This window comes from Schistosoma haematobium, chromosome 1 (genome assembly GCF_000699445.3).
Source record: "Schistosoma haematobium chromosome 1, whole genome shotgun sequence".
NCBI lineage: Eukaryota > Metazoa > Platyhelminthes > Trematoda > Strigeidida > Schistosomatidae > Schistosoma > Schistosoma haematobium.
The window spans coordinates 72,610,539-72,637,149 of NC_067196.1; the positions used below are offsets into that span (position 1 = coordinate 72,610,539).

At 30.5% G+C, this 26,611-nt stretch overlaps 2 protein-coding genes across 2 annotated transcripts; both read right to left on the minus strand.

The window, feature by feature from the left end:
- Nucleotides 1-3,175: 3,175 nt before the first annotated feature.
- On the minus strand, nucleotides 3,176-7,797 carry MS3_00010215 (uncharacterized protein; the record flags this gene model as incomplete). Its single annotated transcript, XM_051218577.1, has 5 exons — nucleotides 3,176-3,297; nucleotides 3,907-3,927; nucleotides 5,185-5,317; nucleotides 6,179-6,270; nucleotides 7,731-7,797. The coding sequence occupies 5 exons, from the start codon at nucleotides 7,795-7,797 to the stop codon at nucleotides 3,176-3,178; spliced, it is 435 nt and encodes a 144-aa protein (XP_051075076.1).
- A 6,678-nt stretch (nucleotides 7,798-14,475) lies between these two features.
- On the minus strand, nucleotides 14,476-23,213 carry MS3_00002062 (uncharacterized protein). Its single transcript, XM_051209621.1, has 7 exons — nucleotides 23,188-23,213; nucleotides 22,882-23,146; nucleotides 20,033-20,127; nucleotides 19,585-19,717; nucleotides 17,236-17,256; nucleotides 16,613-16,692; nucleotides 14,476-15,120 (listed from the first exon to the last, which is right to left on the minus strand). Exons 2-7 carry the CDS (start codon nucleotides 22,943-22,945, stop codon nucleotides 14,938-14,940), a joined length of 576 nt encoding a protein of 191 aa, XP_051075077.1. The 5' UTR covers nucleotides 22,946-23,146; nucleotides 23,188-23,213; the 3' UTR covers nucleotides 14,476-14,937.
- Between the last annotated feature and the right edge of the window lie 3,398 nt (nucleotides 23,214-26,611).

The following is a 26,611-nucleotide window of genomic DNA, read 5'->3' on the forward strand; positions in this document are numbered from 1 at the left end:
CCCAACCCTCCCCCTTCGTCCGGGCTTGGACCAGCAGTAGCCCCAGAGGGGCCTCAAGCGTAGTAACGTTTTGAAACTAAACTTAAATAAAGACACTGTTGTTTTTTTGTCGTGAACGAGAACAGAGATGGTGACAACCGATTTGTTTTATTATAAAATTACAGTATCTTGGTAAAATATAAGGACCATACACTAAATACTTCATTTGCAAATTTCCATAATTTGTTCTTCACATTCTGTATGACTCTTCAAGTTTACAATTCTTTTGTATTTTCCCTTCTACTCTCTTGAACTCGATCTTCTTAACCTTTTGCTGCCAGATTTTCCACTATCGATTGAAGTTACATATTACTTATGTCTGCCTACATAAATGGCATCCACCACACTCGTACCCTCTTAAAAGGCCTTCTCTTGCGATTGTTCTGCTCGGTGTGCCACTTTCTTCTTTTCTGAAGCCTTTGCCACGCTCCGCCGGACCAACAAAATCCAATTTCCCCCCAACACCTGTAACATTTGGCACCTGCGCCCCAGAGACTTTCTGAGCCATCTACATCCGATGTTCCCATGCAGTCGCATATCCTGCTGCTGCTATCCGTCGACAGCAAGTGCTACAGCCAACACCGCCATGTTAAAACATTCCACTCAACGTACCGTTCTCGCACTAGACTGCTCTAACTAGCGCCTTCTCTTTTAGCGCAGCAACAATGTCTGAAGAACTTCACTTTCCCCGGCTCCTTTTTGGCAGCGACACCAAATGTTGTGAACGAGAACTCAGGTGAAAACAGATAATGTGATTTATTACAAAATTATAGAGTATCTTGGTAAAATATAAGAACCATACACTGAACTTTTTACATTGTTCACTTTCTATTGTTCATAAGTACTATTTTTAGATTGAATGAATTTGCCATAAAACATCATGTTAGAAATTAAATAAATAAATAATTTGAACAATATACATTTACACATTAATTTGTTAGCCGTCGAAATTACTGAATATCTTCAAATCTGACTACCGACGTTACAGTATATTATTAAGTACTTACAGGCTTGTTACATTAAAATTATTGGCAGATTAAATTTTGATAATACATTTAAATGAAGTAAGTGGTAAAATTTTCTGAAAAATGTTTTCAGGATGCTTGCAGTTTAATTAAATGAAACTGATATTCTAGTATTTCAAACTAATGATCCTCATAACAATGACATCTCAAGACAGATACTAGTTAGTGAATATAATGAATAACCATAGATGGTACTATAGTTAGAAAAATAATCTATTTTCTTTGGTGGACACGCTATGGCAACTTAGTATATTGTTAAAACAATCGTAGAGCTATTCATTGTTTGTTGAGCACACCTAAATCTTACGAGATACAGTAACAGCGCGAGCTTTTTAGCAAATCTAATTTTCCACATGACTTCTGACCTTTTGTGATCAGTAAATTTTTGTATGCTTGAAGGTTATGCTTTTGTCACCATATATACAGAGATGTACCATGTCACGTCATTCTGCTTTTAATCTTAGTACTTCATAAATTGCGTACTCTTCATGTGTTAACTGTTAAAGCATAAGATCGCAGCTATTGTTATCGTGACTGCTATAGAACTGTTCGTATTAGAATGTTCTGATCATTCTTGAACTCGGAAAAGTTGTGGACCAACTGTAAACCACTACACCGTGGCGGCTTTTTAAAAAGATTTAGCATACATATTCGTATCCGAATTAACATTCCTGTAGTTTATGATTATGGTTTAAGGAAAAAAACGTTTATATTCAAACTAAAAATTTATTGTTAAAGAACATAAATACACCAAAATTATGCAATACATAGTGAACTATTTCAAAAAAGCAATAAATTAATGGTGTGAATGTATATGCAAGAAGTTAGGGTGTTAATTAATGAATACATTTCAATTAAAATGACCAAAATATATATAAATTAGAAGCAATTACATAAATCAGTGAAGATTATGGACTTAGTCATTCAGAGAATGTATTTACTGATTCCCATGCAAACAAACAGAACAACAATAACATGACGATGAATAGATAATTTTGTCATTCCATTCCATTTATCTGTTGAGCAACAACCGACTGTATTCTCATGATCCAATTGATCACATGTAGGTCCATGAGTTGTCTGAAGGTGTAAATCAAAATTAAATATTCAATCGAAATAAATGATCAAATTAAAATTTGACATAGGTATATGAAACGTTGTACACAGTTATCAATAATAAATGATTGTGTAATTAATTTATTCAATGAGAATAATTTAGTGAAAAATAGAAGAATTTAATTCATTCAATTTAGATGATAGAAAAGACAATGAATTATATGTTATTTGTTTTTTTCTTTATAATCATTATTTTTAAAATAACTGCTGATTTCTGGTTAGCGTTTTTTTAGCGAGTTAGTTTTCTACGGAATGGGATCACTGACTTCATGCCCAAACCTCCTCTTTTATCCGGGTTTGAGATCAGCAGTAACCTCAGAGAGGTTCCAGGCGGGTTTTACTATAAATAAATTACTTTGTCAAAAAAATTACTAGTCATTCGTGAAATATCTAAAATGTACATTTTTTGTATGGAGTCCCATACTAGGACGAACAGTCCGTCGAGTGCTTTCAGGTTTACCATGGTGGTCTAACTTCAATTGACTCATGAATTCAGCTATTAAATTACTAGAATATCCATGAAACTCTTCTCTGAAAATAAGTAAATATTTGTACATTTTTGAAAACATTTACAGAAAGAAAATAGATCAGTATTTTATTGGCATTGCTCTAACAATTCACTCCAGTTAGAAATATATTCCTTTGCACGTTTATAATTTCTACTTATTTAGTTGGAACATTGTAGATTTATAACCTATAAATATACCATAAATAGACATGATCAGATATGTTAGCAGAAATGGATGACGACTAGTTTATGATGCTTATAATGTTTGCAACTTTAACCATTATCGAGGCAATCAGCATAGGATACAAATATGTCAATATGAGGCTAATCAGTTTCAGTTCTAAACATCAATAAGAAGACTCAACCAATATAAAAATGAAATGATCAGATTTAGTTTTCTTTATTAAACAAGAAATATACTACTGATGTTCATTAATAATATGACAGCAGATAAATTTTGATAAATTTGATTTTAAATTAACATAACTCAAAATGAATTGAGTTGTAAATCATTACTTGAACTTACTACACGCCCTCCATAACCCTCTATAATCATGTAGATAGTAATATTATCACATTCAAGACAAGTATGACAACTTACTGAATTATCTGTAAAATCAAATTAAAGAAATGTCATCATTTTAGAATCTTTACAATAGATATAATGCAATAAGCATCCGAAAAAACTCTGAGAATATAAAAACATAATTTTGACGGAATTTTGTTCTCTGAACTGTATGGTTTAGTCGTGGGGCTCTCGTCGTCATTCTGAACGACAACATCAACACAAACTTCAGGTAGAAAATACTACCCAGAAATAGTCAATGTTATTGTTTCAAAGTAAGCATACAAAAAAAATATTTCGAACGATACAAATTTAAAATAAGAAACAAATCGCTACTTATTACCCGCCAATATTTTAGTTTAAACGTTGAATTTCAGGTACGTTTTGAAAGTATAAATTACTGTTAGAAATGATAAATACAAATCTTTTTATGTGTACATTTGAATTGTCACCACTTGTTTCCCGTTTTTTTTTCAAAATGTGCTAATTTTGCTGTGATTTCGGTATTCGTAGCCTGTGGTGGTTTTTCTGTGGTTGATTATGCCTTTTTCACTTCAATATGAACTATCGACATCAACTATTATTTGTTTTCTAAATACAAGAATGCATATAATGTAAACATTTGTGAATGGGAAATAATTGAGGTTACTTACTGAGGGGATTTGTTTGATTTCCTAAATTCAGTAAAAATGGAAAAGGAAGAAAAATTTTATTAAAATTACAGTGTACTAGTCAAACAAATAACAATATATATATATATATATATATATATATATATATATATTCTTTGAAATAAACTAAACCATATTAAAACAATTAATCCCTTTTATAGAATTTCGATAGAACAATGAGAAGACGGAGTTGATCTGAAAGAATGTGATATATTTGCTTCATACATTTCGAACAATCTGGTCACACATATACTTGTCAGGGCAATTTAAATGAAAATTAATAAAGGTCAATTAAATGAAAGTTCAAGTAAAAAGTAACAAAGGGGAGAGAGACAATTTTACATCATATAAAAAGAATAAGAAATTGTCGCGTTATCCGAGGCCACAGAATAACTTAAGGATTACCACGGTAAATTTAAGGTTACAACAAATTGTTTTTGTACACATAAGGAGGGTTTAAATTTACGAATAGCCAAGGCTTCAATAAACTTGAGAGTTCGTCCTTGACAATTTCTGTAAAACTTTCTAAAAGCTGTATTAATGTCAATTTTGTGCCCCGTTTCAATTATATGCTTCACTATCGATGAACATGGTTTTCTACCTCCCACGTTGATCGAATCATTTGACACTAATTGGTTTTGATGCCGTATTATCCGGCATTTAATTTTATCAGAATATTTGAGGTACTTTGCCAAATATTGAATTATTTTATGTTTGTAAATTTCTAAACTATAAACGTTATGATTCCGTTTCAGAGGTTAAATGATGAGTTTTTCTTTAGAATCAAGAAAACTGTCTCACATCAAACACTCGAAAAGTGTTTTTAACGAAAAAAATTATTTGATCCTGTCACTGAAGGTAGAAATGTATGGAAACACTTATTTTTAAACTGATTGGGAATTGCTGGTTATCATAGTCAGTCATTAAGGTGTATTATCCATATCTTTAAGTTTAATCAGTATTTAGCATAGCATAAGATCATAAATGGATATCATGTTTGACTTTTCTGTTTAAAACTATAGGCAATTGAATAAGTTCATTCGTACAGATTTTTAAAACTTAAATACAAATCTATACATTTTAACAGTTAATCTGTTCAATAATCAATCATTTAAACAAATAATGAACAGAATAAAATCGTCATTTAGTGGATACTTACATGCAGTAATTTGCTAGGTATAATAAATACGGGATCAATAGAAACGAATCATTTCACGAAGATGAAATTCATGTTGACAATGTTTATTATTTTCTACTTACTTAGATGATCGCCAATTATTCGATTATTACACAGATCCGACTTGCACACATTCAGATTCTCCTCTGGAAAGTTTGTGGGAATCGTACTATTACGTAAACATATTCTGTGTACTGAATAATTTTCACCGGCAACCTATGATTCAATTACAAATATATACTTATTAAAGTGATGTAAACTATCCTACAGATAATTTAATAGAGCTAATGCAACTAAAATAAATACGTTAGCCTTTACACATTTTTTACTCACAGAACCGTATAGTATTTCAATTTGATCATTTAATAAGTGAGTTGATAAGCAATGACAATGTATTCAAAATATAATCATAGAAATGAAAGTAGCTTTGACCGTACGATATTCCTAACAAGTAAGCAAAGGTCGTAGATCGTTATTCCATTCAATTCAACTATAATCTGAATGCAAATACAATTAATACGTATTTGATGATTAGGTATGGTATTCTAACGCTTTCAAACGTTTGAGCACGATTCATATGCAAATCCAGATTTCAATGAAACTATTCCTACAATAAGGAATGAGAAGAAATACCGAATATGAATAATAACATGTAGCCGACATAGAATTCGAGTTTTTCGTAAACTATGAATTTTAAAGAACATCTGAAAAGCGTAATTTTTTAGTTTTGATGACATACTGATTCCTTCTGAAATTCCTAAAAGAACTTGTCAATCTCATACTTGAGAGGATTATCGCTAACATATTATTACTACAACCTTGTCACTAATTTGTATAACCTAAGATTGAGTATATTGCGTAGACTTGTAGGAGACTTTAGAGATATGGTTATTGAAAATGTTTTAGACACTTTATAATCCTGTTCAACATAAAGAAAAAACTGCTTTAAATATCAAACTGAATGTCGAGTCAAACTAGCTTATCGTGTGTATTAAATTAGTAATCTAAACGGTAAATCATGAAAATAAATATGCAAATATAGTTATTCAGATATATTTATTTCGAAATTTAACTCACTGCACATGAAGTACAATTTTCATTTGATATTGACTTATTCGTTACTATTGGGCAGTAATCACACACATGACATTTAATTGACTGAATTTGATCTGTACAAAACAAAGTAAGTAGAGATATGTAGTATGTAGAATAATTTCATTTTAAAATCAGTAAAATACTCATCAATTCAATAGGTAATATGATTGTCTTAAACATCACTGGGATCAGACAAGATAAAAACCACCACGACATTTTCAGAAAATATTCATCCTCAACTCAACACAATCAATTAATCAATCCACATTTCATCTATTCGAAAGTGTATTGAATGCTGATTCACAAATTTCGTAAGAGGAAAATAATGTATTTTGTTGTTAAAGAATAGAACTAAATAAGCTGGCGGATGGGTGATGAAGGAGTTCACTCATTCATTTAAAATAATACAGTCTAGGCAAACTATTCAAAGTTGATTAATATGCAAGTGGATTGAATGAGATCTATGATTATTGTTTATTCATTTGATCATGTCATAGGAGAATCTTATGATTATATAAATATCTGATGTGTTGTTGTTTGATGAGAATCAAACAATTGTGACGAAGTACTTCAATGAATAAGTGGGCAATCAAAGTATTTTTCTATATACTATCACAATTGATCATTCAGAATCCCTGTGAATTTTAGATAGATGTTGATAGATTTTTAAGCATCAATAACTTTCTATCTGTATTGGGAAATTGCTACTCGTTTTAACTTGACTTTGAATGTTTTATGCTTATTTTCATAGTAAACAAATACTGTTCTTAATTATTCATAATAAACAAATTAGCATTTATATTCAAATAGATATTTTACAGACGATAGAGTCTTTAATTAAAGAAATCTTTCATAAAACAGAGAAATTCTTTAAGTTTCACTGGATTGTCATAAGAAATTTGAGCCATTAGTGAAAACAGCTCAACTATGAGGATGAGTTAGTTCATTACTATGTACATCATTAATTATAAACAATAAATCCAAATGCTTCTGAAAAAAAATGTAACATTCTAGTTAAAGTTTTAGAATATTTGACACTGCTACATGCAAAACAAGAACTATACACATTTATTCAACTGATGACAGTAAACTGCTTTTCATTTAAAATATGGATTTACTGAAACCATTTAAGTAGAGATAATCTACCGAAATTAATTTGTAACAAATTAAGATGAAATGCCCTATGTGATCACATTTTTATACGCTGTGTTTCTTAAAAGTGAATGAATTTTATTGTACACGAGTCCATGTATATTTCATTGCCAACAGGGTCTTATAAATATGCAAGATTACAACGAAATTTTATGATCCTAATTTTCTCAGATACACGCATTTAGGCTGTAAATCATAATTTCATCTGAAGGAAATTGATTATTAGCAGAAAATATTTAAGAGTTGTAAGTACTCAAAGTAATACTCCAGGATCATGATATAACATCATTTCCTCTTCAAATCATACAAATTTTAAGTTTAAATATTATTCACTTACAGGCAACTCAAATGTATGCTACAAAATGTGAATCGAATTACTTACGTCTATCGAGTATATTGAATAAGAAATATATCGAGATTCCAATATACTTTAAACCTTCACCCATCATTCAGGAAACTTGAGATGCACAAATATTCGGAATTAGCGTATATATATATATATATATATATATATATATATATATATATATATATAAATGCATTTGAAACCTTGCTACAATCCATCAATAAATATGCACCTTCATAATCTACGCACATGAATTACCCAATTAATAACTAGAATATTAGAAGTCAGCTATTAAAATTTGTCTATTAATCACACTTCGGTGGGACTTAACTGAAACTATAGAAGCACTGTTAAATGAATCAAGTATTAGACAATATTGTTATAGTATGTCTCACTCGACTAGATGTAAAGGAAAATTTAGAAAATGTTTTGAGCTGTGATAAATTTACCGAATTTTTTCATCAAAAAAAAGTAATTAAAATTTATCACCTTGCAGTATTTAGTAGCTTGAATTAAAACAGTGTTCACAAGTTTAAAAAGTATCAAGGAACAGTGATGTATACGAATGATTGTTTTATGGATTAATAATTGGTTTATTGTATATAACTGAAGAGAAGAAATATAATGTTTGAAACGAATTTGAATTATCGTATGAACTAGGAATCACAGAATTAACGCAACTGAATAAGGAATTACGACACAAGCACGAACGAGTGTATTGTATTTAAAATTGGAAATCGAGCATTTAACAAGTACAAAGAAATCATTAGTTAATTTAAACACCACATCCGCCACATCTTAAATTGGAATATAAATGTCTGTAATAGGTTGTACGTCTTCTTCTTAAGTTCATCCTGAGTCTGTCCGACATTGTATTGGATAAAAACTCTGTATTATCCAGAATACACTCATTAGTATTAGAATTAACATCTGAAATCGGAGCAGACTTACCTGGAATTGTATACAACCAGCATGTTGCTTTTGTACTGAAATCATTAATATCTACAATTTGAACCATAGATTTTTCAACACTATCCTCCCCCACGAAATAATGTTGGATCTTTATATCCCCAAGTTATGAATAATGTGGCTTCATTTAAAACACATTTCTCACATTGATTAGAGTATACATTGGAAGTGAATTTGTGATAAGGATGAACAGCAGTTGATATGAAATCATCTGAATTGTAATAAAAATCGAGGTCATTTAGTACTTGTGCTTCGCATTGAACAAGTTTCCCACAAGAAACAAATGCATTATGAGGACAAATAATATTTGGTATGACATCAAGCTTTGACTCTTCTGAAATAGTTTCCTCGAATTTATTAGGAATGTCATTGCAGAACAAAGGATCATTAGAAAAATCAGCATCCATCAAAGTTGCATCAGGTTTTTGATCATCATTATGTTCACTCAACATATTTTCTTCAGATTTGCAAGGAATTTCATCAGAAATATGTGAATCATTAGGAAAAGTCATACCTGGTACAATAACATCAGAATTCTGACAAATTGATTGATTAGAAACCATTGTCTCACAAGGATTCTGAGTTTCATTCAACTCCGAACTGCTATATGACTCTACACTGTCTTTTAAAATCGTTGATAAAGATAAATGATCATTATAAATACTCGACTCAGTAGAATCAGAATTACAAAACTTAAAATTAGTTGCAGTAAGATGAACATTAGTATTACAAACTGACTGAATATGTCCAATTTCAACAAATTTAAAGCACTTAGAATTACGAAATTTACATGAATTAAAAGAGTGGAACTTGCCACAGGACAAAAACTGATCAAACTTGTGCCCATCTTCGTGAAATGCATTGCAACTCCTCAATGAATTATCTGCATGGCGTTGAGTATGCACTGGGTCGGGATGACGTAGTAAAATAGTGGAATTTTTTATATCCTCATGAATCACTTTACAAAATCTTCCTTTATTGCGTTCGAAATTTGTATACTTAACACAGTCTGGCAGCAGTTCCTTGAGAGTTGTTTAAGGAAGCGAGATAGGCTTTTCCGTCATAGCCAGAGTTCTTAATAAGCTATATGCTTCTTTACCGATGAATGTGAGGAAATGTGCCACAATATTAACATCCTCAGCATCTCCTTTGGTCATAGTCCAGATTTCGAACCTTTCAAAATAATCCTCAAAAGCTTCATAAGTTGAATAAATATATAACTTTTCCATCGCAGGCTCCATCGCGACGCCAATATAATATTTGAAAGTATTTGAATTACAGTATTTGGATCACAGAATTAACGCAACTGAATAAAGAATTACGACACGAGCACGAACGGATGTATTGTATTTAACAAGTACAAAGAAATCCTCAGTTAATTCAAACACCACAAGAAATTATTGTATTATAATCATTTAATTTGATAACATATGTAGATTAATGTTAACAATCCATATATTTCTTTTATCATGCTTTATAGGATCTTTCACAAATAAGACAATGGGATTAAAGCTCGTTAAAACAAATGGATAATGTAGATGGTGGAAATGAAACTTTTTGGCGTCTACTGACATCGAATAACTTGAAGGTGTATATGGTAATGATATTTGGGTATCAATGTTACAATATCCCTCCTGATCTCTTTCTAGTGGTTTGAATTGTTGGAACCAATCAACTTATTAATGAACTCATTGTTCAGGAAGAGCCTACAACGGTGTAGTAATTGAGTTGATTTTCGTCAAAGATTACACTTTATTCATAACATATTAAGTTAATATATCAATTTGTATTCAATGAATTCACTACTACTACACATTCAGAATGAACATATTTGCAAACCGACAGTTAATGAAGTTCAGTGGATACAATCTTGAATAAAATGTCAACATATTTCTATGTTGACCAATTGTTCTCTCTATAAGACGTTTTATTCATCCTTCTATTAATCACTTGTCTTTCATCCAAATGAAGCCTGTTAGTCAAAAATGAAATGAAGGAACAATTCCTCTTACGTTGTTAATAACACAATAATTTTCAGAATACCATTGAACCATTCAGTGTAATGCACGACCAGTTACCATTGTAAAAGATTATTTTTCCCCCTATTTTCCTACACTTTTTTGATCAATCAACCCTACTTTTGTGAAGTAACCACATATATGTAGTTAAACAATCCAAGTAATATAAATGTATAAACATATATTTATTGTTTGTTAGCTTGACAAATAAATTTATTTGATCTGTGTTCTTGGATTATATACTACATAAAGGAAATATTACTATTCAATAAATTTCAATAGTTGAGATCATGAGTCAATCGAAGCTAGACCATCATGGAAGACCTGGAAGCACTGGGTGGCCGTTTCATCCTAGCATCGGACTCCTCAGCAGTACGCATCCACGATCTCGCCTCACGAGATTCGAATCCAGGAGCTATCAGTCTCGCGCGAACGCTTAGCCTCTAAATCACTGATTTGGCGGTGTTAATGTCTAACTTCAACTAATCCACGAAATTGAGCAACACACCCACCATTGTCTTCAGTGAGTTATTATCTCACTACAAATCTGGTTGAACTCCACTGATCGCTGGTCAATAAATGTTACTTATCATCAACATGTTCATTATTGTTTTGATATGTTTTTTTTGAAAATGTATACTTAAACACCAAATTGTTTGTCGTTGATTTCTGTCAATTTTCATGAATGAATATGCTAAGAAAAACAACAGCTGTTATTTCTTGAACACTGATATTGTGTAGTATAGTGTTTTTCATTGTTATTATTATAAATTCTTGTTGGACAGTATTTCGTTATCTGAAGCAATCATAATTTTCATGGCAATAAGTATGAAAACAAATCAAGTACAACTAATACTATTCAACTACAAAATAATTCATCATTTTGTATTATCATTTCAGTCATCGTATGAATGAATAGCTAGTTATTAATGTATACAAAAAATATCGTTGGTTACATTTTCTGTTTATGGAAAAAAACCCAGTAAAATCAAGTTTTTATATTATCAAAACCAAGGGGGTTAATTTATTAAATGTGTATTATATTGTATTGATCACAAAGTAATTTATGATGCAAAAATCGGATAATTTCAGTAAAGACGCTAATGAGACTAGATTTTGTCAACCATTCTGAATATCACTTTTGTTTTAGCTTTAACTTATGGAAGCTATAGTTAGGATAGATTATTGATTGAACGATATGAACTATCTGGAAGTTTCCGAAGAGCTAAAACAACTTACATGCAACATTCTCTATTCAATATTTTGTCTCTATTTTTGATGCAAATAATTCCCACACTAATTCATCTTACAAAAATATTCATATTAAGAAAAGTATTCATCATTCCAACAAGTTTGTTAGATGTTAACCGTATCCGAGTACATTTTAATCTTTGAATAAAGAAAGAATAAGACTAGTAGTAGAACAATATGAATTCATTGATATCCTTACTATCTAGAAACGAATAATTATGTACAAAACAAAATTTGTGCCTACTTTATATGAGAAAGAGGTTTAGATTAAAATTTAGTTAGATATGGAAACGTCAATTAATAAAAGACAATAATTGTAGACGTATAAAGACGCTTGTTCGAAAGTTCGTACATTAACAGGTTGAATATATAAATGTTATAGAAGAAAAAGTTCAGAAGAGCATAGAAACAGAAGTTCTATGAATGAAATGAGAAATTAATACTATAGTTTACGTGAAACTTGAAAATAAAATAGAATTGCTCAACTGAATACAGCTCGGATGAAAAATAGAAAATTATAATTCATATCATGGAAAAAATGTTACATAACAGATATTGGTATCTGTGGTCAGGATCCCAAAGAAAGATTTATAACTACACTTTTGGATCCTTCCACTGTGACCGATTCAACAAAACATAGTAAACTGAATGTCTTCATGTTCATTATTAAATTAACAAGAAATCGCACTACAAACACTAGTCATTCAATTTATTCATTCATTCAATGTATGTGCTTTGCTATGTACATATAAATTGGTGGACATATTAAGTGTGATATCTGGAAGTTGAATTTTTGCTATATCGCGTACAACTTGAGCACTCGAACGTTTGAACCGTCCAAGTTGCAAGTTAGTAGGCAGAAGACGAGAGGTAAGGAATCTTATTTTTAACTCTGTCAGATATAGTACGAAAACACTCGGGTATTTATAATTTTTAGTAAAAATGAAATCGTCATTACAACAACAGTAGTTCCTAGCATTTGTTCAATCAGGAAGCTACAATTCGAGACTTTAGAGTGTTCTTCCGAACGATGATTGGATAGAATGTCTTCTGCTCTTTCAGAGCTTCCTTGAGTTCATCGGGAGCTTTCTCCACAGAATGAAGTAATATAATATGGGAATTCGTTTACTTTTGACCATTGCAATCAGTAATTCATTTAGTAAAAAGAAATCCACTTGGCTGATGAATATAGTCTTTCTAAGCTGAGCTTTAATATGAAATCATTTTATCACTTTTGTAGCCAAGGCTAAAAGAGACAGGCTTTTCAGAAAACTAGATTTCCTTTATTTCAATCTTCCCATACTTAGTTTTAAATGTTTAAGGGTAACCATTATCACAAAAACCACGTTCAACTACGGCTAATTCTCTCTCAATCCTATTATCTGAACACAAACTTTCTACTTGGTTGAAGTACTTTCGGATCAAAGTTCGCCGTAGCGCTCTGGAAAAAACTGTTGAAATCTAATCGCATTCCGTCCTGCTTCGTTTCGATGAATATATCCTTGAAACTGCGCCTTTGTATTATGCCCAGTATCAAAGTCTGTAATGCAAAACATGCCATCAGGTGACATAATTTGGTGTGTTGTATCGATAAGCTCCAACTTATGGGAAGCGTGTTGATAATCATTACTGGCAACAAATGTAACGTTAAAATAGTCGTTCTTCAACGAAAGATTTTGATAAACTCTTCCCAGAGTTACTACATACTTGTGACTGAGCCTCTTACAGTAAAATAACTAAATTCTACGTGAAATGTTATATATTCACCAACTTTATTGATAAGGCCTTTTTGAGTTCAATTTGCGATTTCACTATAAGTTAAGGGTTTGTATATACAGAAGGTTATTTGCAAAAGCTGACAGTTTTCGAAAACTGCCTGAAATAGTTACGTATGTTTAGTCAATGTTTGAAGAAACGTAACTTTTCATGTCAATAATTATAATGCTTTACTGTTTCTATAAACTGTACTCAAGTATTCAAGTTTATTTTTAAGTACCACGTCAAGTATGATATCAACCTTTCACTTACTTTTAAAACTTCTGTTTTTATACACTTGTCAGTTCTTTCTCTAGAATATTTATACTGTCATAAACTCTTACTATTCGAGCAATTATGTCAAAAGATGCAGAAGAATGAGTTTTAGTTACATTGATAACTAAATCCAACTGAATAACTTAGACTCACTAACAGATGGGTTATTAAATGGTTCTTTATTAATAATTGAATGAAAGGCAAATATATGGAAAATATATTTTTCATATTGATCAGTCAAGTGGAAATATTATAACGAAATAGAAACTGACAAATAAATTTCATTGTATTCAAGCAATGATAATTAGTGTTTCAGATCAGCTGACGAATTCTTTACAAAAATATTATCCCATAATAGATATACTAAGGTGACTTCTCATGTACTACAGTGGAGACCGTATAACTCTTATTATAAACGGTTTATAACGACATACCAACCATCATCTCTTAACATATATTTAATTAGAATGGTGGTTGGAGATAGTAAACAGAAAACTCTGGACCTAGATTTCGTGCTACTTGGCACTCGTCAGCAAGGTGTACTTGTAATCTTGTGGGAACTGATGACCCCTGACGGATTCAATCCCGTGTCACTCAGCTTCACAGTCAGATACGTTACCATTGAGCTATCCGGGCCGTGTGTGTGGTGAACAATGTTATGTATGTCAGCTCCTTCTTAGTGCAGATCGAATCTTATCATATATTCAATTACAAATTAGTTTTCTTGAAATTTACCTCAGCTAACTGTTATTCTCTAGAACAAGTAGATTTACGTTCAAAATAGAAATTTATTACAAATATTACGATAAATGTAGTAAATAGTGAACTATTTCAAAAAGCAATAAATTAATGGTGTGAATGTATATGCAAGAAGTTAGGGTGTTAATTAATGAATACATTTCAATTAAAATGACCAAAATATATATAAATTAGAAGCAATTACATAAATCAGTGAAGATTATGGACTTAGTCATTCAGAGAATGTATTTACTGATTCCCATGCAAACAAACAGAACAACAATAACATGACGATGAATAGATAATTTTGTCATTCCATTACATTTATCTGTTGAGCAACAACCGACTGTATACGCATGTACCAATTTATCACATGTAGGTCCACAAAATTTACTAGTAACCCCAGAACCATGAGTTGTCTAAAGATATAAATGAAAGCCAAATATTCAGCCAAAAGAAATCATTAATTTGCAGATACGTTTAATTTAAGTGGGTGAAACACCAAACACGTCACTTGAAGAATATAACTAATAAATGGTTTTTAACCAAGATGAATGGTGGCTAGTAGTGGAATCCAAAATATGCGTTTCTCTCTATTTAGGACTTGTCACATGGATATTCACCTCCGGACTCGAACCTAGTATAGTTCATTCCTAACGTCGCCGAGTTATGCACTTTGCTACTGAGTCCAGATGGCTATTGTCTTGTGCAATGGGGTGAAATTTAATTCGTCAATACAAGTAAAGTCATTGATTTGTAATAATTTATTCGATGAGCATAAATCAGCGACAGATTTATATTAGGACATCGTAAAACGTTCTAAATCAGTGTAAAGTTTAGCAGTTGTAAAATTTCTTTTATTTTGTTGATCTTAATTTGAGTTTGCCTGACTTTAATGACTATATAGGTGATCTCATATAAGTCAATATAATGATTTATCAACTATCGGTTGGGTTAAATGTGATGAACATGGTCGACACACAACGTAATTTAACTCATGATCATTTCTGATTACAAAAATCTAATCTAGAATATTACATAGGAAGTGAGGATTTGTGATGTTAAACACAAGTTATTGACTAGCTGTATTAAAGATGTCATTTATACTGCTTGAAATGCTCACTTTTCATCAACTAGTAAAACACGCAATCTAGCATTACAATCTTCTTATTACATCATCATTTTTATTTCTTGTTCATATGTCCTCACGGAACTAATACTCTAACAAAAAATTTCTCATATATATATATAATTGTACAGCTTGATAATAAATACAAATTGACACTTTAGTTGTGCTTTGAATACAATTAACCAAGATTTGTAATGCTGCGTGATACTGATCAAATTATTGTGTCTTATTCAAAATACTAGGAAAATTCGTTTAGTTTATTATGTACCACATAAATGGAAATATACTAAATTTCACACAGGTTTCACTGTGAAATAATTATTACGTCACAAAATCTTTGATATATAATACATTGTCTTTTTTTTATAATGCCTCTGATTAAGGAAATGCAACTATTTCCTTAGTAACCCGTAGAACAGTTGATATAGTATGTAGTATACGAAAATCAAAAACTTAAATTGTTGTCTTAGTTGTAAGTTTAGTCATATACAAAATTACTATTCAGTTTGTTTGGTTAAATGCTTTCCAAAAAATGGTTATTTTGAGAGTAGATATAGTCAAATTATATTTCAAAACTATTTCAATATTGTTTTCAATTCTAATTAATTGCATTGATAGAATTCTATTGAGACGAATTACTAGATACATTCTAATATTTAACTGTTGAATTTAAACTTAGTGAATGAGATGTCTTTCAATAACTTGAAGTGAAGATTATTCACCAAATTTTACTTTTACTCAAGTCATTATGAAATATATTACGCTGATATATTTGAACTTACCACACATCCACCACAACCGTCAATAACATTTTGGTTACCTTTTGTACAATTCAAACAAGTGTAGCAACTGATTGGTTTTGCTGTGAATTGAATTAAAGAAATCAACATGATATAATGACAATATAATAAAAATGAGTTAAAACTGTCAATATACATGTTATCGGATAACTTATATAAATATTGTCAGATATTTATATTCAACTTGAAATGACTGTATGAAATGCAAAGAAAATTACTAGAATTTTTCCTGTACACTAGACGTAAGGGTCTAGACTTGACATAATCAAAACACTATGTTAAAATAATACACATTTATTATACAAGATCCATGTTAATAAAGACAAGATTGAAATAACCTTAGTTGATTATAAACAGAGTGAAAATTCACAATTTAGTTTACACATATATTTTAATGTTACTGTTAAATGATCTCAACGACGTTCATTCATGATGGTTTACAGGTATCACATCAAAATGTATCAAATATGAAATACTAATATTGCATCATTTATTTTTCAGTGTATTCATTTTGCCACAAGTTAAGTGTTTTTAATCGATTGTAAAATCACATACAGTTTAATTTTGTAATAATCATGATAACTTAAAGAAAACAAATTACTTACCTATAGGCCCTAGTGGACGTTCTAAAACCAATTTTAGGATAAAAAAATGTTAAAGCAATAACATTTTAATGAAATAATAAACTAAAAAAAATTGTACTTCACAACTTCTTAACTGAAGACAGAACTACGTGAGATTGATATTTAACGTCATTAATTTTAATAATTTCAATCTACTAACCATAACCGAATATTTTTCGATAAAAGTTTAGATAATAAATATTTTATAAGTTCATATGTTTGTAGATCAATTAACACACAGACGTTACGATTATCCCAGAGAAAGTTAAATACGAGGTCTATTTAGATCACAATAATTTTGATATGTGTAAAGAAATAGAAATCAAATAATTTTTTCTGCTTAAAAATCTATAACTTGATTAGGAATGCATTAAAAATAATCCTTTCCAAGTACATGATGGTTAAACAAAATCATATACTATATAATCTAAGTATAAATGAAATATATCAGATAATTTCAACATATCTGAATCTGTGAATACAACAAATATTTAGTATGATATTACTTGAATAGAGGGTACAATGAAAAAGATGAATAATAACTGGAAAGTATTGCCCAGGACAGGGTTGAATGGAGAATGCTGGTGAGCGGCCTATGCTACTTCACGAAGTGTAACAGGCGTAAGTAAATAAGTGGATACAATACCTGAGTTTTAACTTTTTCCAAATCAATTTAATGAATCAGTAATTATGGTATTTTTCATATGACCTCGAAATATGTGATTAACCATATTATCAATTTCATTTTCAATCATACAGTAGTGGAAATATTTTTTACAAGATCTTACTTTCGTATTTTTTTAAAAATTTTAAGGTAAATGTGCAGAGATTCTTTAGATATTATTATGGGCTAAGCTTTTGCAAGTTTTGTTTAATAACTATCATAAAAATCGATACACGAATATGTGAACATAATGTTTTGATATTCAAACAAATATTGAGCAACTTTCAAAGATTTGAGAAGGGGATTTGTAATATAACTCTAATGCATCAATGATTATTCTATCTGCCAGTTAGCATTTCTTAGATATTCCGTCAACGTTATAAAAACGACGTTTGAGCCTCTGAAAAGTTTAAATGCTATGCATACATCACCTATCAAATTACGATGGGAATTTGAGATTTTACGTTTTGAGAGGTAGATTGAGAAATCCCATGATAAGATTTAAATACACTTTATCATTGAAATATTTAATGTCGTTGGAATTATGAGTCGATTTAAGTTAGATCCTCATTGAGAAACTGGAAGCACTGAACGTTTATTTCATCCTAGCTTGGAACTATTCAACAGTGCGCATCTACGACCACGCATATGGGAATTAAAAGTAGCAACTTCGGACTCATGCTCGAACTCTTAACCCCTAGATCACTGGGTCGTAATCCAATGGTTGGGAGTTCGCACGCGAAGCCAGAAGTGATTGTTTCGACTCCCATTTGGGGGCTCGTGGATGCCCACTGTTGTATCCCGTACTAAAATGAATCGTTCATTCAGTAGTTCTAGGATTTCACTGGTGGCCTAACTTATAATAGTTGATGATTTCAATGAATTTCAACAATCTCTGCAACCCGTTACTGACACTTAACACCATATCTATTGACTTTTTTTGATAATCTCTAAAATTTACACTTGTCACATACTGTCATATATTTGAAATGCTTAAAATTTACATCTGACTGATCTTTAAACTTATGTGTAGTCACATCTGTCTATAATGCACTCAGCAGCCAATTTTTTTGGTGTGTACGGTTGTGCTGTAATTCAAGAGAGAAGTATTAAACGGAAGCTATTTCAAGTGTTAATAAATGGGAGCTAAATAACTTTAGGCACAGTACAGATCTTGTATTTATGGATAAACTCATAAACGTCCTGTTTGTAATTTTACATTTTATTGTTTGTAACAACCAACAATTTCTGTTATAGTAAATGATGTACGAAACAACCAACAATTGAGGAAGTATGTAGTTTTAAAATGAATTATACAGTAGTATTTATAATTTGTCTATTTTATTCCGGATTCTAATATCCTCATTTAGTCGATAAGATTTGAATAATCTCCAGCGATTCAATCTGTCAATTACGAATAAATTAAATAAACATTCTATAGCTGTCTTTGGATAATAAAAACAGTTAATAATCTAAATGGTGACAATCGATAAACTTCCTCTTTTTATTGCACTATTTAGATTAGCGTGAATTAATATACAGTTTAAAACTGTATCTGTTTAAGCTTTTCTGTCTGTTTATATTTTGCATAATAAGTTAGTTTATATATTTTCTTGTTGGTGCATTTTTAATAATGAATATAACGAAATTATCCTTTCATCACTTACGTGCAGTGTTATCAACTGTTTTCCCATTACACAATTCATTGGAACAAGTCTCTCGATTTTCGTTTGGGAAGTTAATGGGTATCTTACCATCAAACACACATATTCTGTGAATTCCGAAACCACTACCACCCATCTGAAAATTAATAAGAAAAAAAAAATAAATTAAGATGGATCAAAATAACTTACCGACAAAATTGAAGAAATAACGTACGATACAATTAGTAAATAAATGTATTTCTTATATTTGTTAGGAACAGCAACTTATCTAATTATCGTCTCAACTGTAAGAAGGGTAATAACTACGATAACAATACATTATAGTAAGTCTACACAAAAAATAACTACAAATTGTCATTTCATTTGACATGTAAATATTAATTTATCAAAAATTCATGTAATTTATTAAACATAGAAATAGGTGTTTATTAAGCCATTTGGTCTAACTTACCACGCAAGATGAACAATTGTTGTAATTTGTTATTGATTCACTCGTTACCATCGGACAATAGTCACATACGTAACAACGCACTGCTTGATATTGGTCTATGTTAAATGTAAACAACCATTAGAAATTCAATAATTTAGACTAAATTAATGAAATCTTCTTTTAAAAAAAATTATAATGTATTTCATTCATTTTTAATAACTTTGTATTAAAATAATAAAAAGGTTACCATCAAACTTTTTAAGCAAGATATTTCATAAGTTGAAGCAATCATCTCTCTTAATACATTGCAATACTCTCCATGGGAATCTATATTTTATTGTTGACATCATTTTTCTTTATTTCCTTTTTGTGATCGGTAAGATTTCTGTCGTTTTGTTTTGTTTTTCGATATGAAACAAAATCAAACTGTCTAATTATTATTATTATTATTATTATTATTATTATTATTATTATTATTATTATTATTATTATAAGCTTTATTCAATATTATATTTTCGGTACAATATAGAATTCTCAGCACAAAGTATTTCAACAAGTTTCCGTTTCTTTCTTCTTGGTCGATCCTGACGATAAATATTGAGTGATAGCCAGTTAGATGTTAGCAGTCCAGTAAATAAACATCTGAATAATGTATATTCTTTTCTCTGCATATTTCCAGCGACCACATTATCTCTTATTGAGCTTTTAGTAACTTTGACAACGAAAGGTTGTAAACTTTTCAGAAATGCACTAGGATGGGTTATGCGATTAATATACATAATGATATATTAAAACAAACAAAAATAGATAAGTTGCTGAAATATTTGGATTACAGGAACAGGTAGCCCAGATGCTCAAGCAGGCCGCCCAATGATTAGGAATAAAACTTCCAGTGTTCTAGACTAAATGATTAAACATTTACAGATCACATCTACAAATGTTTCTTGTTCATCATTCGTTTTTCTTTGAATTAATTAATATTTATTAACCATAATACATTAAACTTCCATAGAACTCAATCAATCCAAGTTTCACAAGACTGTTCAATAGTAAATAAATAAAATTTTACTATATGTGTTTGCCTGTTCATTAAAAAAAATTTAGAGATAATATTCGTCATTTTGTAGACTATAGGTTATTTGATTATTACATACATGTCCCCTTTGTCCGGTTAAAACTGTGATAATAATAATAAGGCAGAAGTATACATTCGACAGCATACTGATTTGTTCAAGTTTTGTACAAACTAATTTACAAATAAAAAGCCGTCCAATTTCGTTCTTTCAGACACAAATCATGCAAAATGAATCGGTGTTCAGTGACTTCAAAGACCGATACAAATAATTAGAAATAAACAATTAGTTTATAAATGTCACATTTTATTCAAACCTGGTATTTAAGTGTTATATTTTACGAGTATAATGACCACAGCTTTAGTTTATCATTGAAAAGTGTATACAAAAACCATGCTAGATTTTTTACGGGCAGTAACTCAAACACTCCTGGCCGAATCAGAGCTTACCACTAACCATCACTTGGATTGATAACTTTGAGTGATTAGTATCGAAAGTGGCCACTATTCCCATTATCACTGAATTTATTTAGTGATCAGAACAATGTAATAACACTTTTGTCATCTAACATTTCACAGACTGATTTTTTATTACGAGAATGAATTATCTACTTAGAGTATACAAATGACGAAAATCCATTTTGATGAAAACGTAAACAATATTCATTCTTCAGAATGCACTAAGTATTAATGTAAACTATTCGAAGCAAATCTCTCTACCTTGAAATGTGAAATGTTGCCTCGGGACTGGGCTACATTATCACCGAGATAGATCACATGAAATGAACTAGTTGAGGAGGTCGGCTACTTCATTTATCTAGGAAATCTCGTCAACCCTGATAGGTCAGAAGCTGACGATATTCATGGGTGGATTCAGAAAGCTATCTTAGCTTTTTCCAAAAGTTGTGGTGCAAGCAAGATGTCCCCCTTTCAACAAAAGTCTATGGTCATATGTGCGCCTCAAGTTTATATATATATATATATATAAAGCTGGCAAATCAGTTTTAAATAGCTGTAAAACTTCATCGCCTGAGGTGATAAGGAGATCTATCAGGGACTTCAAACTGTCACCTACTGCGACATGGAAAGCGGGCTAATGTAAGACCAGGTTAGTAGAAAATAAGAGACTGGCAAATCAAGTGATATCAATATTCGAATTCATTCGGCATTGATCTGAGTCATGTTGATGGGTGAAGTTCAAGTGTCTGAGGGTTGGCTTCTATCAACGATTTAAGATCATAAGTGACATGTCTCGAAATCAGCGGTGTTAGAGCAAATAGATCCGTTATTTATCTTTTTCTATATTTTGAGCTTCAGGATTACTTCATATTACTTACTCCATATTTCCCGTTCATCTTTCAAAACACTGTTTTCTACTTATACTGAAAATCATATTGTTTTAAACCAAATGATCTTCACCACGTTCTTTCTAAGTCACTGTGTTAGCATATCATGGTAATGTGGAGCCATGTACATTTCTGCTCAATTATAAGTTGATAATGACTGACTGTTTATTGTTACTCTTTCTAGGTGATAGATACAAATTTCAAATGTCAAACAGTACATATATTTGGGTGATTTTTCCTTCCAAAGCGACATAAATTCTAGTCTTTACTTATCAAACAAACAACCTATTAAATATAGATAGGAAAAAGGTATCTATTCTACCGGATCGAAATAAAATACTAACTGAAAATACTTTGATTGCATCTTCTTCAATTGGAATCCATATGATTGGAATGTAACACAAAGCTTAACATAGAACATTCTCATCCCAAAATCAAACTGAATTACTTACGTTTACTCAGAATATTCACCATAATGTACAAAAAGATCCCAAAATATTCCAAGCCACTTTTCATTCTTCAACCACTTTAGAATACTTGGAGATGTATGCGAATAAAAATCCGAGAAATAAGTTTAGCTACACAAGCATGGAAATAAATTTATCCGTGTGAAAAACGTCAATGGTCCTATGATAGACATTCGTGTCTGGACTACAAATACTGACCAATCAAAAGCCAGTAAATTGCTATTCAATTAGTGTGTCCGTTAATCACAAACTGTCTGTCTCAACTTCATTGAACCATTGATAAAAACGAACCTTATAATGAATAAAATGTTAATTTTAAGCTGATTCGTTTGTCCTTTTTCTGGGTAATTCGAATGTAGTGAAATGACTTTTCTTACGTTCATAATTTATACCTTTTATGGAAATTCGTAAAACATGGATCACAAGACCTGGAAGACAAAGGTTATCAGAAATATGTGATGTATTTGCTCAACACAGTTTAAGAATGGGATGAATGAATCACAGAACGAACAAATAAACATTTACAATTTAGATGATTCCCGATTTATATCGCATTAGAATTGTTTACAGTAATTACAGTTTTGAATAAAAGAGTTTAACACCATTTAAATAAATGAATATTTTACGTAGTCCAAGTAATAAACTGTGAGGTCCGCCGACGTCACTGAGATAAAAGTTTTGTTTCATTAGAGCATCAAAGTTGTTATGTCTCATCAACATTTACTATAGATAGCTCAATTCTTTAGAGGCAGTTAATAATCTAATGGAATGATTATTCAGACTGAATATTTCATAGTATCCTTAACAATTTGATTTTTATCAAGAATAAATTTTATTCCGTACTATTTTTAATCCTTTTACACATGTAGAATGGAAATGTATGAAAATCAACAGTTAATGGAGTACAGTGGATACAATCTTGAATAAAATGTCAACATATTTCTATGTTGACCAATTGTTCACTCTGTAAAACGTTTTATTCATCTTTCTATTATTCACTTTTTTTTATCCAAATGAAGCCTGTTAGTCAGAAATGAAATGAATGAACAATTCCTCTTACTTTGTTAATAACACAATAATTTTCAGAATACCATTGAACCATTCAGTGTAATGCATGACCAGTTACCATTGTAATAGATTATTTTTCCCCCTATTTTCTTACAACTTAGTTGATCAATCAACCTTACTTTTGTGAAGTAACCATACATCTGTAGTTAAACTATGCAAGTAATTTAAATGCCCTATCTAGAGAATCTTATATTTATCCTCTGTTAGTTTGATAGATCGATTTATCTGATTAATTTTCTTTTATATATATTCACTACTATGAAGAAAGAATTCCACTCAAAGGGCCTTTCTTATTATTTTATTACTACTCAAATACACAACAAAACAAAACATCATCTTGTGTCATCATTTCTATCACTATATCAATGAATTACTAACAATATATGTAGTAGAACGTCTTATGTAAAACAAATGAAATTAAAGATTATTTAAATAATTTCTTGTTCTGAGATATACATTTACTGAAAGGCCATATTTATTATTTTAAGTAATTATTTGTTTCACTGGTTGAAATCATGAGTCAATTGAAGCTAGACCACCATGGAAAACCTGGAAGCACTGGATGGCCGTTTCGCCCTAGTATAGGACTCCTCAGGCCGGAACGGCCGTCCAGTGCTTCCAGGTTTTCCATGGTGGTCTAGCTTCAATCGACTCATGATTTCAACCAGTGAAATTTCTAAAATCTCCACAAAACCCCTTCTGATAATTATTTGTTTATCACATGGTTTAACTGAAGCACCATCTTTTTTCACTTTGCTATGCAAATGTGATGTTTGTCTGTCTCAGATTAATAATCAGAACGCTTTGTATTAGGCTGATATATATGTATATGACTACTACTACTACTACGATATAAAACACTCAAGTCTAATTGTTTGTTTGAGGTATTCTGCGTGTTTTTGGTCCATTTTTGATTGATTGCTTAACTGCTATCAATTTGTTAGTGAATCTATTGATTTCGGGTTATATACGTATGAATATATAAATGTTGTTTCAATAAACTTCTTTAGATATGTATAATGAAGTTGATTCTGAGCACAGTCAAACTGTTATTAAGGATAAGCGAATAAAAAGTGTAGTTAAAAAAAACTTTCCTTAATTCCCTATTTATTTGATCTGAACGCATCTAATATTATCGAACATAAATGAATCAATTTGTTGCACATGGAGTGTGCATTTTCTGGTTGAAAAGTTTTATCTATCTGTTTTAACTATTTTCAGATAAGATATCTATCTAGATATTGAAAACTGAATTATGGTGAAAAGAAGTAAGACAGAGTTTTCAGATATTTATTCTGAGTGATTTTTTAATCGTTGTTAGTAATAGAATTAATAATTTCAATTGTTTGACGCACATTGTTGACTAGATTTCAACTACCATAAAATCGCATAACAGTACTCTATGCTTTATTATATTCAATCTCTTTCCAGTGTGAAAATTAACATGATGTTGATGGGTTCGTAAAATATGATACAAAGATAAAACTGGCACAAATGCTAAAATAATGCTCCTATTATGTTAAACAGAATCTTCATTGAGATTTATTCTTAATAAAATGAATCGAATATCTTTCTAGTTAATGTCTCTATATTAATTTGTAAGTTTTTACTTAGTTTCACCTATTCTCAGTAGTTGTTCTTTTTCTCTAATATAGAAGCCACTAATCTATTGCAAAGATTAGTTCAATCAATATGTTTCTCAGAAAAATGAAAATATTTCCGAAACAAAATTAATCTTTTGTTTAATAGACATTAGGAAATGTATGGTTTCGTTATGTCAAATTTCAGATTTTGACTGGAAGCAACGTAATATTGATAAAATTATTCTTAGAGCATGTATGCTATCTGTTTTGTCCATGAATAATGATTGTAAACAGACCACACGATTGTGAGTAACTATCATTCACCGACATAATGAAGAAAATCTTATGTAACGACCAATAACTATTTAGCAAAAAAAAGTCGTTTGTTAGAACAATAAAACTGATTTGATTTTTTACAACACAAGTATTCATTCATACAACATGACGTGAGTGGAAAATTTGAATTTTTGGGTAATAACACAATATATTTACATTGACAAAGCGATAAATCAACAATACGGGTCTAGATGTCAGCCGACAAAGCCCGAAAGTAAAATATACAAGATAATCGACTACAAACGAAGCCATTAAAAAGAAATAATATAAATATTTTGGAATAAATAGAATTCTTTGTTCTGAATGAATTAGGCACTGACGTTATCAAAAATGATAGGAAGAGCTAAGTGCATAAACCATTTAAGTAAGAGTACACAACATCCTCATAAGTGTCCACCTGATCTACAAACGTTTTCCACTATTTCAAGACCAAATAAGTATATGTACACTTTTTGATAATATTTGGAAAACTAATATGGATCAGAAGATGAACATTGATGAGTTAGCTATCCATCCTATCTTTAAATATACTCATACTAAAAAAGAACAAAAATTTTAGCTAGAATCTGGTTTTAGTTAATGTTGATATTTCACATTAAAATATCATTAGTGTCTGTGAACTTATCAACTCAGTATATGATGTTGGAAAATGTGGGGTAAATTTCACTTTGAATTTATATAAATATAACAAGATGAATCAAACCACGACATTTAAGAACATTTAAGAA